The sequence below is a fragment of the Sarcophilus harrisii genome, chromosome 1, assembly GCF_902635505.1.
Source record: "Sarcophilus harrisii chromosome 1, mSarHar1.11, whole genome shotgun sequence".
NCBI classification, from domain to species: Eukaryota; Metazoa; Chordata; class Mammalia; order Dasyuromorphia; family Dasyuridae; genus Sarcophilus; species Sarcophilus harrisii.
In genome coordinates this window covers 698,027,046-698,041,120 of record NC_045426.1, presented here as the reverse complement: position 1 = coordinate 698,041,120, position 14,075 = coordinate 698,027,046, and the positions used below count along the sequence as shown (strand labels likewise).

General features: G+C 42.6%; 1 protein-coding gene across 6 annotated transcripts in view; it reads left to right on the top strand.

The window, feature by feature from the left end:
• The first annotated feature begins 5,908 nt into the window (after nt 1–5,908).
• The window catches only part of CIT (citron rho-interacting serine/threonine kinase), a 151,200-nt gene continuing 143,033 nt past the window's right edge, over nt 5,909–14,075 (top strand). For 2 of the 6 annotated variants that reach the window (XM_023497176.2, XM_023497175.2), the window contains exons 1-2: nt 5,912–6,046; nt 10,203–10,312. In XM_023497176.2, coding sequence (XP_023352944.1) covers nt 10,217–10,312 — 96 coding nt within the window. In that variant the 5' untranslated portion in view covers nt 5,912–6,046; nt 10,203–10,216. Of the gene's footprint in view, nt 6,047–10,202; nt 10,313–14,075 lie in introns of all 6 variants that reach the window. The other 4 variants (XM_031948702.1, XM_003761183.4, XM_031948704.1 and 1 more) reach the window with 3 other exon arrangements.

Genomic DNA, 14,075 nt, shown 5'->3' with positions numbered 1-14,075 from the left:
GAAAATGGCAAATCACTCCAGTATCTTTGCTAACAGGATCTCCCAGACATTATGGCCTATGGGGTCATAAAGAGTCAGATACTATTGAACTACAGTAATGATACGCTTGGTTCAGCTGAAGCTCACAACCACCTGTGAGACAGGTTCATTTGGCTTTGTTTTCCCCATTTTACAGATGAAAAAAAATGAGGCTCCTGTGTAATATTTGTGGATTTAGGGGTTCCTGGCACTTAGTCCCTTCTTCCTTGTTTCCTTTAGAGAAACACTCAACAGAATGGCTAGACAGATAGTATCTATCACTCTTAGAGCTTCCTGACTCCATACGTAGGCTATAGCTTTCCCCTGTCCCACCCTTCAGAACCTCAGGTGGCTGCCTCCAGACTGTCTCCAGGATAACATATAAATTCCTCCCATTGGCATTGAAGGCCCCTCACCATCTGTCTCCATCCTACCTTTCTATTCTTATTTCCTGTGACTCCCCCTTCATACACTCCCTCTAAATTTCAGCTGGTCTGCTAGTTCTTCCTCAAACTTAGTGTCCTCCCTCAGCAGACTGCTTAAAGATGACCCTCACCTCCCCATAGACATCCCATGCTCTTCTTTACTCTTTTTCCTTTCAGAATTCTTCTTTGCCTTCCAGGTTCACTTTGAGGGTCACTTCTTCCATGAAGCCGTCCCCGATTCCTTCAGTGGTTAGCAAGCCCTTTATTTGGATACAGCAGGAAAGAATTCTGACACATTCTGACCACGTGACTCTGGGCAAATAACGTAATCTCGGTGTTTTTAAGGAGCTGTGTAAGGAAGGAAAACAAATTTCTCAAGTGTTAAACATTCTACAAATACGATTTCATTTTATCCTCACAAACTAATGATATGGCTGTTAATATTATCCTCATTTTACAGATGGAGAAGCTGAGGCAAACAGATGAAATAACTTCCCTGAGGTCATACAGCTAGTAAATATGATATCTGAGGTTGAATTTAAATTTAGTTCTTTTTGACTCTGGGTTAGGTGCTATGTCCACTGCGCTTTCTAGTTACCTTTAGATTCACTTCTCTTATGACAATAAATAATGGAGCAGAAGCTGCTGACTCTTGGCAGAGGGAGTTTCCTTCTCAGAGTATTCCCCTATGTTACTAAAATTACAAGTCTACTGTCTGTTCCTAAAATCAACATAGCCATTGAATTGACGTGAAGTGACCCAAGCCAAAGAGCTTTTATTGATGGAGTACATTCCCCAAGTAGAATGATAGCTTAGTGAGGGGAGGGACAACTTCATTTTCCCCCCTTATTTCATGGGGTACAGCATTAGGAGGTACAGAAAGATAGTTCATTTGTTTGCTGGATTAACTTGAATTGGCCCAAACTAAATTATGGTCAGTCTAGGTTTTTTGTTTGTTTATTTTTAGGAGTGAGGACTTTGCTGAGCAGTCACTAAGTGTTACACTCTCTTCTCAAATTTCTCTAGTTTCTCGGTTGTTTTTCAGTTGTTCTTCCTGAACATTTCATCAGTCATCATAGATACCAGCCAATGTTTATTATGAAGCTGTGATAAATTATTCAATTGTCTTCAATAATGGATCTCCTAGGCCTCTTCAGTTCAGCCCTAATAAGATCAGACTTCTTTGATGTATGTGATTTATAACCAATTTCCACTGCCATCATATTGGCTGAAATGGCCTTCTGTGTATTTGTTACTCTCGAAGGGATAGCGGCAAAAATCAACACAGCACTTGTGCTGCTTTTGATGATCTGATCCACTCTGACAAGCATTTATTATTATATACAAGGCACTAGGTATACAAATACATTAAAATATATTAAATGCAGAATTCAATGTCCCTGCTGTCAAGGAGCTTCCATTCTACGGGAGAAATCCCACACAGTTAAGATTTTAGAAGATTCTTTGAAGTCTGAGGGGATACTAAGAATTGGGGGGGATCCAAAATGGCACCTCAGAGGAGGTGGTACCTGAGGAAAGCCAGGAAGAACAATCCAGGTACGTGGAGAAAGTGTGGAGGCAGGAGTTGGAGTTTGGAGAATAGCAAATAGGTCAGTTTGTTGGGAATGTAAGGTGTGGGAAGAGAAACAAGGTAAAATAAAATGGGAAAGGAAATTGAAGCCAGATGGTGAAGGGCTTTAAATGCTACACTAAGGAGTCTGGATTTTATTTCGGGGCCAATAGAGAAGCAGGCAGAATCCGCTTTGTCTTGGTCATCCCTGAGATGAAGGAACTTAATTGTGGCAGTGGATGGGGAGGATAAAGAATGGAGAGGGAGACTTGAGGCAGAGTGAGCAAATAGTAGACTCCTATAAGCGCCCAGGGTGGTGTCTTTCTTTTTGTGTACCATAACATCTGGGGGGTGAATTGGATTTAAGTGAAACAGGACTATGCAGAGTCAGCAGCCCCACTTTCTCCTCCAGAGCCTTCTGCTTCTAGGAGCAAGGCTAGATCTCAGGTCAGGCCCCACTTAGTCATTGTTTGGTCCCTGATCGATTCAACATTTATATAAATAGTAATTGCTTCTGTTTTGGCTAGAAACCCTCATGGTCTTCCCCTTCCAGATGAATTTTTTTTGACTAAGTAAAAAGGGTCATTCTTTGCCTCATTTCTTACCTAGCCTTAAGCACTGAATGGGCACTCCTTCAATCAAACTGGGACCTGTTAAAAACACCTTAGTTTATAAAGGCTAACTTCTCCTACTGTATCCAGGGCCATCTCCAGTTGTCCTGATCTATATCTGGTCACTGGAACCAAGGCTTTGGAGGAGAAAGGGAGGCTGGTGACTTTGTACAGCCCATCCTCACTTAAATCCAATTCACTGGCATGTCATGGCGTTACCTCCCTGACGTCATGATCTTTTTCAAGAAACAACAACCTCTATGATTAGAGCTGTCTCACTGGGGACCCAACGAGTGAGAGGGACTGAGAGATTGAAGTCAAGAGCGACTGTGATAGTAGGGAGTGGGGGTGGCAGTGGAAGTGGAAGCTATTTTAGGCAGGAAACAAAATATAGCAAAAGAAAACAAAACAAAAAAAACAACCCATACTGTTTATAGTCGTGTTCAAAATCATTAGCAATTCTTAAGGCTCCAGGAAAGCCCATTGTTAGTTCTAATCAGTAGAAACAAATAGAATGAATTACAGTTAATTGACAGACTCGTTCATTAAAATACAAACTATATTTACTACAGATTTGGAATCCTTCATAGAATTTTTACACTTTACATATTCCTGGTTTGGAAAGTTCAACAATTAGCTTTTCCCCCTTCTTGATCATCTAATTTGTATTGACTTTATATCACTACAGGGCATTTCAGGCCAGTTAAATTATCCGTACCATGGGGCAGTCCCATTAAATATCCTAGTGTGATAGGAAGTAGTAGTTGGGAGATTTTCTGGTATGTTTTGACTTGAGATAAACATCTCTCAACTCACCATGTGATTTTGGGCAAGCTGTTTCTCTGCTACAGTTTTCTCATCTGTAAAATGACTGGGACTAGATTCAGTTCAATTTAACAAATGCTTATTATGCACTTATTATATTCAAAACACTGAACTGGGTGCTGGAGGAGGTATCCCGGTTAAGTGGAACAGTTGTGTTTAGTTGCCTGGGTGTGAGTGAAGCTGTGGAGGGCAGAGCAGGTCAGTAAATACTGGATGCAATCTTTGCTCTCCTTCCTGTTGGAAAGGGGCTGAGCTTCCTTTATTCAAATCTGACCTCAGATACTTAACACTTCCTAGCTGTGTGACCTAGGCAAGTCACAGTAACCCCAATTGACTCAGGGGGAAGAAAGATATTAATAATTAAGATATTACCTGGTAAGATGATTGGTAAGAATTACCTGGATACCATACTAGTTTCTCAAAGGAAAAGGCTTCATTGTTTTATAAAATAGCACAGGATCAAGCAGCACAGATGATTGTTTGGTCTGAGGAGTTACTCCAGGATGGGGATTTTATAGGGAAAAATAGGGGTGTGTGTGTGGGAAGATGATTATTCTTTGCTCATTGGTTAGACCATGTTTACTTCTTAACCACTGGCCAAATTTTGAGAAAAAGCAGGACCTCAAATTCCTAATATCCTGTCTACTAGGACCCACGTTCCTTGCACCATGTCCTGTTTACTACAGTCTAACCCCCTGTACCTGTCCTGGTGAGTAACAGCTTGTTTTTCTTCCCTTCCTCCTAACTATAGAGACTTTACTGGGGCCCATTCCATCATTGGTCCTCTTCAAAATGAAGGACAAATAACAAAAACAATATGGAGAAATAATCAGACATAATTGCAACAATTAATTCTTTTTTTTTTTTTTTCCACCCTAGAGACAATACAGTGTTCCTTAGTTGCACAAGGTCTGTCCTCTGCTGTTTTATGGCATTTTTGTCAGGCCAAAAATTAGTAGTATAATTGCAGTAGTTCCAAGATCCCAGTTAGCAAACATCCTGTTTTTCAGGCAAGAGTTTGGCTTTCTGCCCTAATTTGAATTTATATTTATCTCTAAGTAACCCCTAGCCCAATGGTTCTCAAACTTTTGTTTTCAGTGTCTTTATCCTATTAAAAATTATTGAGGATCTCTCCAAAGCGTTTTTGTTTATCTGGATTATATTTATAGACATTTACCATATTGGAAATAAAAACTATTTTTGAATTTATAGACCCTGTAAAAGGATTTCAGAGATCCCCAGGATTCTCTAGACCATACTTTGAGAACCACTGCCCTGCCCTCTTTACATTTGAGGGGAAAAGGGACCTTTAGATAAAATAAGGTAGAAGACTGTATTACAGTATTTGTTTCTGGGCAGCACTGAGGGACAAAATTGAGGAAATTTTGTGAAAAAAATCCTTCAAGAGATGGTACAACTCAGCCTGAGTTTTTTTCTGATATGTCCCTAGAGACAAGATTGCTATATCTGACTTTTTCTGACCCTATTTGAGGTTTTCTTGGCAAAGATACTGGAGTGGTTTGCCATTTCCTTGTCTAGTTCATTGTGCAGATGAGGAAACTGAGGCAAACAGGATGAAATGACTCGCTCAGGGTCATCCAGCTAGTAAGTGTCTGAGGGTGTTCTATCCACTTAATCATTCAGTTGCCCTTTATTCCTCTATTAGGCTATCAATTCCATGAAGATAGTTGTTTCTTAACTAACCGTTAGCTTTCCTCCAGGACTGAGAAGCTTTTCTTTGCATGTTCATGTTGTTTTGCATTTTCATGTTGCAAAAAGAATAACAAAGTCGAGAAAAATAAAGCGGGGAGAAAATGTGCTTCCAGGCGCACTCCGAGAGTTCCCCAGTTCTGTCTCCGGAGGTGGATGGCATTTTTAAGCAGGAGCCCTTTGGATCGTCTTGCATCATTGCACTGAGGAGAGCAGCTAAGGCTTTTGCAGCCAATTATTGTTACAATGTTGCTATTACTGTGCACGTGTTCACCTGGTGCTGAAATGTTGCAAAAAGTGCAAAGCATGTAGCACAGTACCGGGCACTTGTGAGCGTAAGAGACGAGTTTGTTATTATTAGTTATTAATATGTGTAAAGCCCTCTGCAAACCACAAGATGCTACGTAGCAGCGGGAATGATAGTAATTGTTATTGTTGTTAAAAGGACCCTGGGAGCGAAGTCCATCATAGTGAGGAGCTAACGCCTTGGTTACTATCCACAACAGCGGGGGACCGGGAAGGAACCAGAGCTTCCCAGCACCCGCAAGCTTCCAACCGCCTCTTTGAAACTTTGAATCGCCGCCCGCTCCCTTCAGCCCCGCCCACTTTCCGCGGCTGGCCCATTTATTGGTCTACAGTCGGAGGGAAAATAAAGTTGATTGGCTCTCCCCTTTTACTCCTTCAGGGGTTTCCATTGGGCAGGCAACAGGAGGAAGGCGGGGTCTTCCGAGACGTCGATCAAGAGGATTCGAAAAATGATTGGCCAAAGCAAAGCGAAGCCGCGCTCTCTCCTCCCTCGGGCTGGCGGTCGGCCCCGCCTCGCCATTCAAACACGGTGGCGGGACGGAAGGAGGCGGGGTGCGGTGCGGCGCGGCAGTGCGTGGACAGTGAGTATGGGCCCCCTTCTCGCTGGGTTGTTTCTTCCCTTTGCGCAGTCGAGAAGGAGCCCCCCTGCCTCCGCTCTGTCGGCCTCCCTTTTCCTGGGGCTGGGGCCAGGACCCGGAGCCCCTCAGGTGTCTGAAAAGTAGAGGCGGAGTGCGCATGCGCCACGCCCTCAGCCCCTACCCCTTTCATCTTCTCCGAAGCCCCGCTGAGCTAAGGAAGGGGGCGGGGCGGCTTTGTCCGGGCGCAGGGGCGGGGGAGGGACCCCGGAGGGGAGAACGGGGAGAAGGGGAAGGAAAGGCTAAGGACTGGAGGGATGGGGGAGGGGATGTTGTGGGGCTGGATCCGGGGAGGATGGAGGTGTGGGGAAGTGGAGCGGAGGAAGTTTTATAAAAAGCCCTCCCCCACTCCCTCTTTTCTAAGGTCCCTCCCCCCCGACACCCCCTGTTCTAAGACCCTTCTCTCTTATACTCCATGTTTTAAGGCCCCTCCCAGCTCTGACATTTCCTGTTTTAAGGCTTCTTCTAGTTCTGACACTCTCTGTTCTAAGATCTATCCCTGCTCTGACCTTCTCTGTGCTAAGGTTCCTTCCTCTGATGCCCCCTGTTCTAAAGCCCCTCTCCTTGATACTCCATGTTCTAAGATCCTCCCCCCGACACTCCCTGTTCTAAGGCCCCTCCCCTGACATTCCCTGTTCTAAGGTCCTTCCCATCTCTGACATTCCTTGTTCTAAGGCCCCTCCCACCCTGACATCCCCTGTTCTAAGACCCTTCTCTCTTATACTCCATGTTTTAAGGCCCCTCCCAGCTCTGACATTTCCTGTTTTAAGGCTTCTTCTAGTTCTGACATTCCCTGTTCTAAGGCCCCTCTCCTGACATTCCCTGTTCTAAGGTCCTTCCCATCTCTGACATTCCTTGTTCTAAGGCCCCTCCCACCCTGACATCCCCTGTTCTAAGACCCTTCTCTCTTACACCCCATGTTTTAAGGCCCCTCCCAGCTCTGACATTTCCTGTTTTAAGGCTTCTTCTAGTTCTGACATTCCCTGTTCTAAGGCCCCTCTCCTGACATTCCCTGTTCTAAGGTCCTTCCCATCTCTGACATTCCTTGTTCTAAGGCCCCTCCCACCCTGACATCCCCTGTTCTAAGACCCTTCTCTCTTATACTCCATGTTTTAAGGCCCCTCCCAGCTCTGACATTCCCTGTTTTAAGGCCTCTCCCAGCTCTGACATTCCCTGTTTTAAGGCCCCTCCCAGCTCTGACATTCCCTGTTTTAAGGCCTCTCCCAGCTCTGACATTCCCTCTCCCAGCTCTGACATTCCCTGTTTTAAGGCCTCTCCCAGCTCTGACATTCCCTGTTTTAAGGCCCCTCCCAGCTCTGACATTCCCTGTTTTAAGGCCTCTCCCAGCTCTGACATTCCCTGTTTTAAGGCCCCTCCCAGCTCTGACATTCCCTGTTTTAAGGCCTCTCCCAGCTCTGACATTCCCTGTTTTAAGGCCCCTCCCAGCTCTGACATTCCCTGTTTTAAGGCCTCTCCCAGCTCTGACATTCCCTGTTTTAAGGCCCCTCCCAGCTCTGACATTCCCTGTTTTAAGGCCTCTCCCAGCTCTGACATTTCCTGTTTTAAGGCCTCTCCCAGTTCTGACATTCCCTGTTTTAAGGCCCTTCCCACCTCTGATATTCCCTGTTCTAAATTCCCTCTCCCTGATACTCCATGTTCTAAGGCCCCTCCCATCCTGGCATTCCCTGTTCTAAGGTCCTTCTCATCTCTGACATTCCTTGTTCTAAGGCCCCTCCCACCCTGACATCCCCTGTTCTAAGACTCTTCTCTCTTACACCCCATGTTTTAAGGCCTCTCCCAGTTCTGACATTCCTTGTTTTAAGATTTCTCCCACCTCTGACATTCCCTGTTCTAAATTCCCTCTCTCTGATACTCCGTATTCTAAGGCCTCTCCCACCCTGATATCCCCTGTTCTAAGGCCCTTCCCAGCCCCACTGCCTCTGTTCTAGGGTCCCTCCCATCTGACCCCCCCTGTTTTAAAGGCCCTCCCATGTGATACTCTCAGTCCTAAGTTACCTCCCAGCTCTGACATCCTCTGTTGTAAGGCTTTCTCCCTGTTCTGTAATCATCATTTTTAAACATCTACTTTATGTCACTTATTGTGCTAAGCACTGGAAATATATGTGTGTATGTGTATATATGTGTGATAAAAAACAGTCCCTGATCTCAGGGAGCCCACCATCTAATAGGGGATTGGAAAATTTCCCATAGAAAGTTAAATTTAATTCTGGGTATGGAGAAGGCCAATATCACTGGATCAGAGAATATGTGGTCTGGAGGTGTAAGAAGTTCTGAGTTGTAAGAACTATGGAGGGGACTAGATTTTGAAGGATTTTTAGCACCAAGCTGGATTTTGTATTTGATCTTGGAGGCAGTAGAGAGCCACTGGAGTTTCTGAGTAGAGGATGACTTGGCCAGATCTGTGCTTTATGAAAATCACTGGTGGCTGAGTGGAGGATGGACTGGAGTGGGAAGAAACTCAGGCCTAAACCCATCATTTGGCTGTTAGACGAGTCCAGGTATGAGGTGATAATGGCCAGCCCCAGTCAGAGGAGAGAAGGAGGTGTATTCAAGAGACATTTTGTTAGTTGTTCAGTTGCATCTGGCACATTTGGAGTTTTCTTAGCAAAGATGCTGGACTGGTTGGCCATTTCCATGTTTAGCTCATTTTACAAATGAGGAAATGAGGCAAACAGGGTGAAGTGACTTGCCTAGGGTTAGTAAGTGTCTGAGATTGCATTTGAATTCAGGTCTTTTGATTCCAGGGCTAGTGCTTTGTGCCAAGGTGAAATTGGCAGGTCTTGGTGGTGAGAGAGAGTGAGGAGTCCAGGGTGACTTCTAAGTTTTGATCCTGAGGAATGGGAGGATGGTAAGGTCAAAGGGAGCTTTTTAAGGGGAAAGGTTCAGTTTTGGGATGTTAAGTTTGGGATGTCTATTGGATAAACATTTGGAGATGACCAGGATAGTTAGAGATAGGAAATTAGAGGTCAGCAGAGAGGTTGGGCAAGGATAGATAAATTTGGGAATCATCAGAGATGGTCATTAAATCTATGGGAGCTGATAGAGGGAGAAGAATGGAACCCTGTGGGACACATCTATGTTTAGATGGTGTGATCTGGCAGAGGTTTCATCAGAGGAGGCAGAAGCGGTGGTCAGAGAGGGAGAACCAGGAGAGAGGGGTGTTCTGGAATCCTAGAGAGAAGAGATGGTCCAAGAGGAGAGGGTGATGGACACTCTCTAATGGTGGTAGCAGAGAGGTCCAGGAGAATGAGAATGGAGAAAAGCCTTTGGCTTTGGCAACAAAGAGATCATTGGTAGCTTTGAAGAGAGCAGGGTTGGTGGAATGACGAGGTCAGAAGCCAGATTATAAAGGGATAAGAGTGAGAGGAGGGAAAGAGGAGGCAACTCTTGTAGGTGGTCTTTTTGTGGAGCTTAATTACAAAGGGCACTCTTACAAATGATAGTTATTGGGGATGGAAGGATCCAGTGAGGGCACTTTCAGGGAAGGGCAGACATGAATGTGTTTGTAGACAGTAGGGAAGGAGCCACTAGAGAGAAGATGAAAATGTGAAAGGGTGAGGGTGCCAGAGAAGATGGGATGGAAGGGGGTTACTTGAAAGAGTAAAGGGGTTAGCCTTGGTAAGGGGTAAGACCATTCTCTTTGAGACAGGGATGAAGGATGAGAGATCTGCAGAAAGCATGTGAGTGAAAAGAGATGAGGGAGAAGGAAAAAGAGAGAGCTCATGGCAAATGGCCTCCATTTTTCTGTAAAGTATGGGACAATGATCTTTGCCATTGAGAGGTTGGGGGAGGGGGCAAGGTTGGGAGAGGGAGTACCTTGACACTCAGTCTTTTGAGGTCCCTCCCAGCTCTGATGTTCTGTGTTCTCAAGGTCCCTTCTTGCTTGGTTATTCCCTTTTCCAAGTGTTAACTTCCCAAGGCTAGTGTTCTGCCTTCTAAGAGGGTCCTTCTGTAACTTTCATCCAATGCTCCAAGATGCCTTCTGACTCTGACACAGCTTCTTACAGATAAGAATACTACAAACTGCTAAGAGCCATGTCTGTTAAATGCAAACCTGTCTCCACTCCTGTTTGTTCTTCAGGATAAGTGTTGGAGATGCTGAAGTTTAAGTATGGCGTGCGCAGCCCATTGGCCCCAAGTGCAGCTGAGCCCATCAGCAGCCGAGCCTCCAGACTGAATCTTCTATTCCAGGTAAGACTTTCAAGTGTTCCACTCTGTTACCTCCATTTTTGTCACAGGAGCACACTGACCATGGTTCTTTCAACCAGGAATCATGGCCTTGTGATCTAGTGGGAAGAGGGTTGGATTTGGAATCTTAATTTAGTTCCAGGTTTGAGTGATAATTAGCTGAATGAGTGGGCAAATGATGCTCTTTCTCTGAACCTCAGTTTATTCTTTTATAAAATGGATATAAGGATGCTATTCTTGGTTACCAAGAAATGTCACTGGTTATTTTTGTTATTGTGAAAGGAAGGAGAAAGTTATCTCCTATCTACTAGATTAGAAGACAGGACTTGAATTCAAATTCTGACTCTTTTGTTTGATCCTGGATAAGACACTTTTCCTTTCTATCTCCTCTGTAGAATAAAGAGATTGGCCTAGGTTACCTCAAATGTCCATTCTAGATACTGTATTCCTAAGAACTAATAGTGAACCTAATGTGTAATAGGAAAAATTATAACTACTAGTTTTTTTTTCCTTTTTTGTATATATTTTATTTTATTATTTGATTTTGCTTATTCTTTTATTTGATGAGCTCACATTTTATTTTTAAAAAAAATTTATTTATTTAATATTTTCCCCAGTTAAATTCAAAATAATTTTTTTTACATTTGTTTTTAAAAATTTTAAGTTTCAATCTCTTTTCCCCACCCCCAATTAAGCCACATGTGAAGTTATGCAAAACATCTCCACAAAAGTCAAGCTGTGAAAGAAAACACAGATCTCTCATATTAATGAAAATAAAAAACCTCAAGAAAAATTAAATTAAAAAGAAAGAATGCTTCATTCTGTATTCAGACACAATCATTTCCTTATCTGGATATGGATAGAATTTTTCATTAAAAGTCTTTCAGAGTAGTTGTGAATGATTGTACCCTTGGGAATAGCAAAGTCATTTACAACTGATCATCCCAAAGCATTGCTATTACTTTGTATACAGTATATTTCACTTTGCTTGAGTTCTTGAAGGATTTTCCTTTTTTTTTTTTCTGAGAGCAGAAAAATGCTCTCAATGGTGGGGTTGCTCACCATTTCCCATAGAACAATATATTTCATTACAAACATATACCATACTTTATTATAGCTACTAATTTTTGATGTGTGAACAAAGACTATATTTTAAATTTGCCCCTAAAATGGGTTCTTTGTATCATTTCTAGCTTGTGCAAAAATTTGTTTGCCCTACTATAGAAAGGGTCTAAAGTGCCTTATAGTAATTTAATACAGTAAAATCTTGCTTTAGTGAATATCATTGGCATATCTGTGATGTCATTTCCATGTACTGACCAAAACCCTAAATGATAACAGCTTTTGCGAATTTGTGCAAAAGAACACATTCTTTTAAAGTAGAGACTTTTATATAAGTTTGATGTGTTCAAAAGTATTAGTGTGTTTAATGAAATGTTAAACACCCATAAGAAGTTGTTTCTATAGACCATCTGTATATGTAATATTGAAATCCTGTCCTGGGGCATCTAGATGGCACAGTAAATAAATAATTGGTCATGGGGTCAGGAACACCTGAGTTCAAATCCGGCTTCAGACATTTAATACGTATAAGCTTCGCGATTCTGGGCAAGTTACTTAACTCTAATTGCCTTGCTCCTTTAAAAAAAGAGAGAGAGAGAGAGAGAGAGAGAGAGAAAGAAAAGAAAAAAAACCTATCTTGATATCTCATGATTTGGGAGATGGGTCTAAGCCTTCTAAGATAGGCCCAGGAAGGACTATTTCTTCTCTCTAAGGATTTGTTTAGCTAAGTTGCATTGACTCCTAAATACCTACTGTCCATCACAGCAAGGTTGTGATTCATGTCAATGAGAGTTATCCCCATAGGGATGAAGGGTCTTTGGAGTAGTGATGTCATTGGCCTAAGAATTCTCAATCTACTCTGGGAAGATCTAGGATAGAAATGAAAGGAACTTGGGAGTAATGTAGACATTTGTTGCATCCAAGTTTTCAGAAAGAAGAGCGTATTTCAAAGAGTTTGCAGATAAGATATATATATATCCCCAGTGGCTAAAATTCTGCAGGGGATATCTGCCCAGGAGGTATGGGAATTTCATGAGAACTACATTCTGTAAGCACAAAAAGAAATAGTTCTCATAAAGTCAGAAAAGGGAGTTGTCAGAAAGAATATATAGGGAACTGATTGGCCAGCGTGTGTTTTGAAAAGACACATATAGAGGCAGCTAAATGTTGCCTATGGATAGAGTGATGGACCAAGAGTCAGGGAGAGTGGAATTCAAATTGATCTCAAACATTTGTCAACTTAATTTCTTTCAGGCTCAGTTTCTTTGACTGTTGTATAATAATAATAAAATCATCCACCTCTCAAGGTTGTCATGTGATATTTGTAAAACATAGTGCTTGGCATATAGTAGGAGCTTAATAAATGCTTTTTTTCCTTCTTTCTTCATAGAAGATTGTAACAAGGACAGATTGCCAGATGAAAAGTGTGACTCAGTTCTGTAGGGAGTAGGATCTTTGCTCAAGTCTGAAGGACACCATGGAAAATGAATTGTAGAAGATAGAGATGCTTACTGCATATTTTGCTTTTTTTTATCTCTTTGAGTGATTTTTTGATTGAAAAGGGCAGAGCAAAAATAGCTACTAGGAAGTTGACATTCAGAATCCCAAGAGAGAAGTTCTCTGCCACTGGTGATTTCTGGTGACCTGGCTCCAGCCAAGTGTTTTTGGTACAGAAAGACCTGGCAGATGTCATCACAGAGCCCGCTGCAAAGGTTGAACAAGACTGAAGAAGAACAGATATCCCAGTTTTGCAATAGGAGAAGAGAAGGGAGGCTGAAAACTGTGGGCCAATGAATTTGATTTTGATTCCTGTCCCAGTTCTGGAAGGTATTGTCATTATTAAAGGAGTAGTTAGTGCGCATTGAGAAGAAAGAAGAGTGATCACAAAGAACAGCATGCCTTCATCAAGAGCAGCTTATGTTAGACTTCATTCTGTTCCCTTTTTTGACAGGTTTACTAGATTAGAAAATGAAGGGAAGCTTTTGTATAGTTTATTTAGACTGGAACAAGCCATTTGACAGGGCAGTTAGATGGTGCAGTGGATAGAGCACTCCCAGATCAGGCCTGGAGTCAGAAAGACCTGAGTTCAAATCCAGTCTCATGGCACTTATTAGCCGTGTGACCGTGGGGGATTCATTTCATCCTGTTTGCCTCAGTTTACTCATCTGTAAAATGAGTTGGAGAAGGAAATGACAAGCCCCTCCAGAAAACCTGAAATGGGGTTACAGAATCTGATGTGACCAAAAAATGACTAACCAACAAAAAAATTTGACAGGTTTTTATGTTCTTCTTGAATCTCTCATGGATGAGATGGAGCGATTAGTGCTGAAGGATGGAATATTCACTAGATTTGGACTGATTGAAAATTTGGACCCAAAAGTTATTAATGATTCAGTCTTATTCAGTCTATGCGGTTTTAGGTTTTAGGTGGAGTATCCCCAGTGTTCTGCGCTGGGTATTTTTTATCTGTAACTTGAATGAAAGGTTCAAGGAAGGCGTAAATTTGCAGGTGACACAAAGCTGGGCAGATAGCTAATTCGAATATTGGGGAAAGTTGTAGGGTTTTAAGAATATGGCAGAATGCTGTTTGTAGTGGCTAGAAACTGGAAAATGAATGGATGCCCATCAATTGGAGAATAGTTGGGTAAATTGTGGTATATGAATGTTATGGAATATTATTGTTCTGTAAGAAATGACCAGCAGG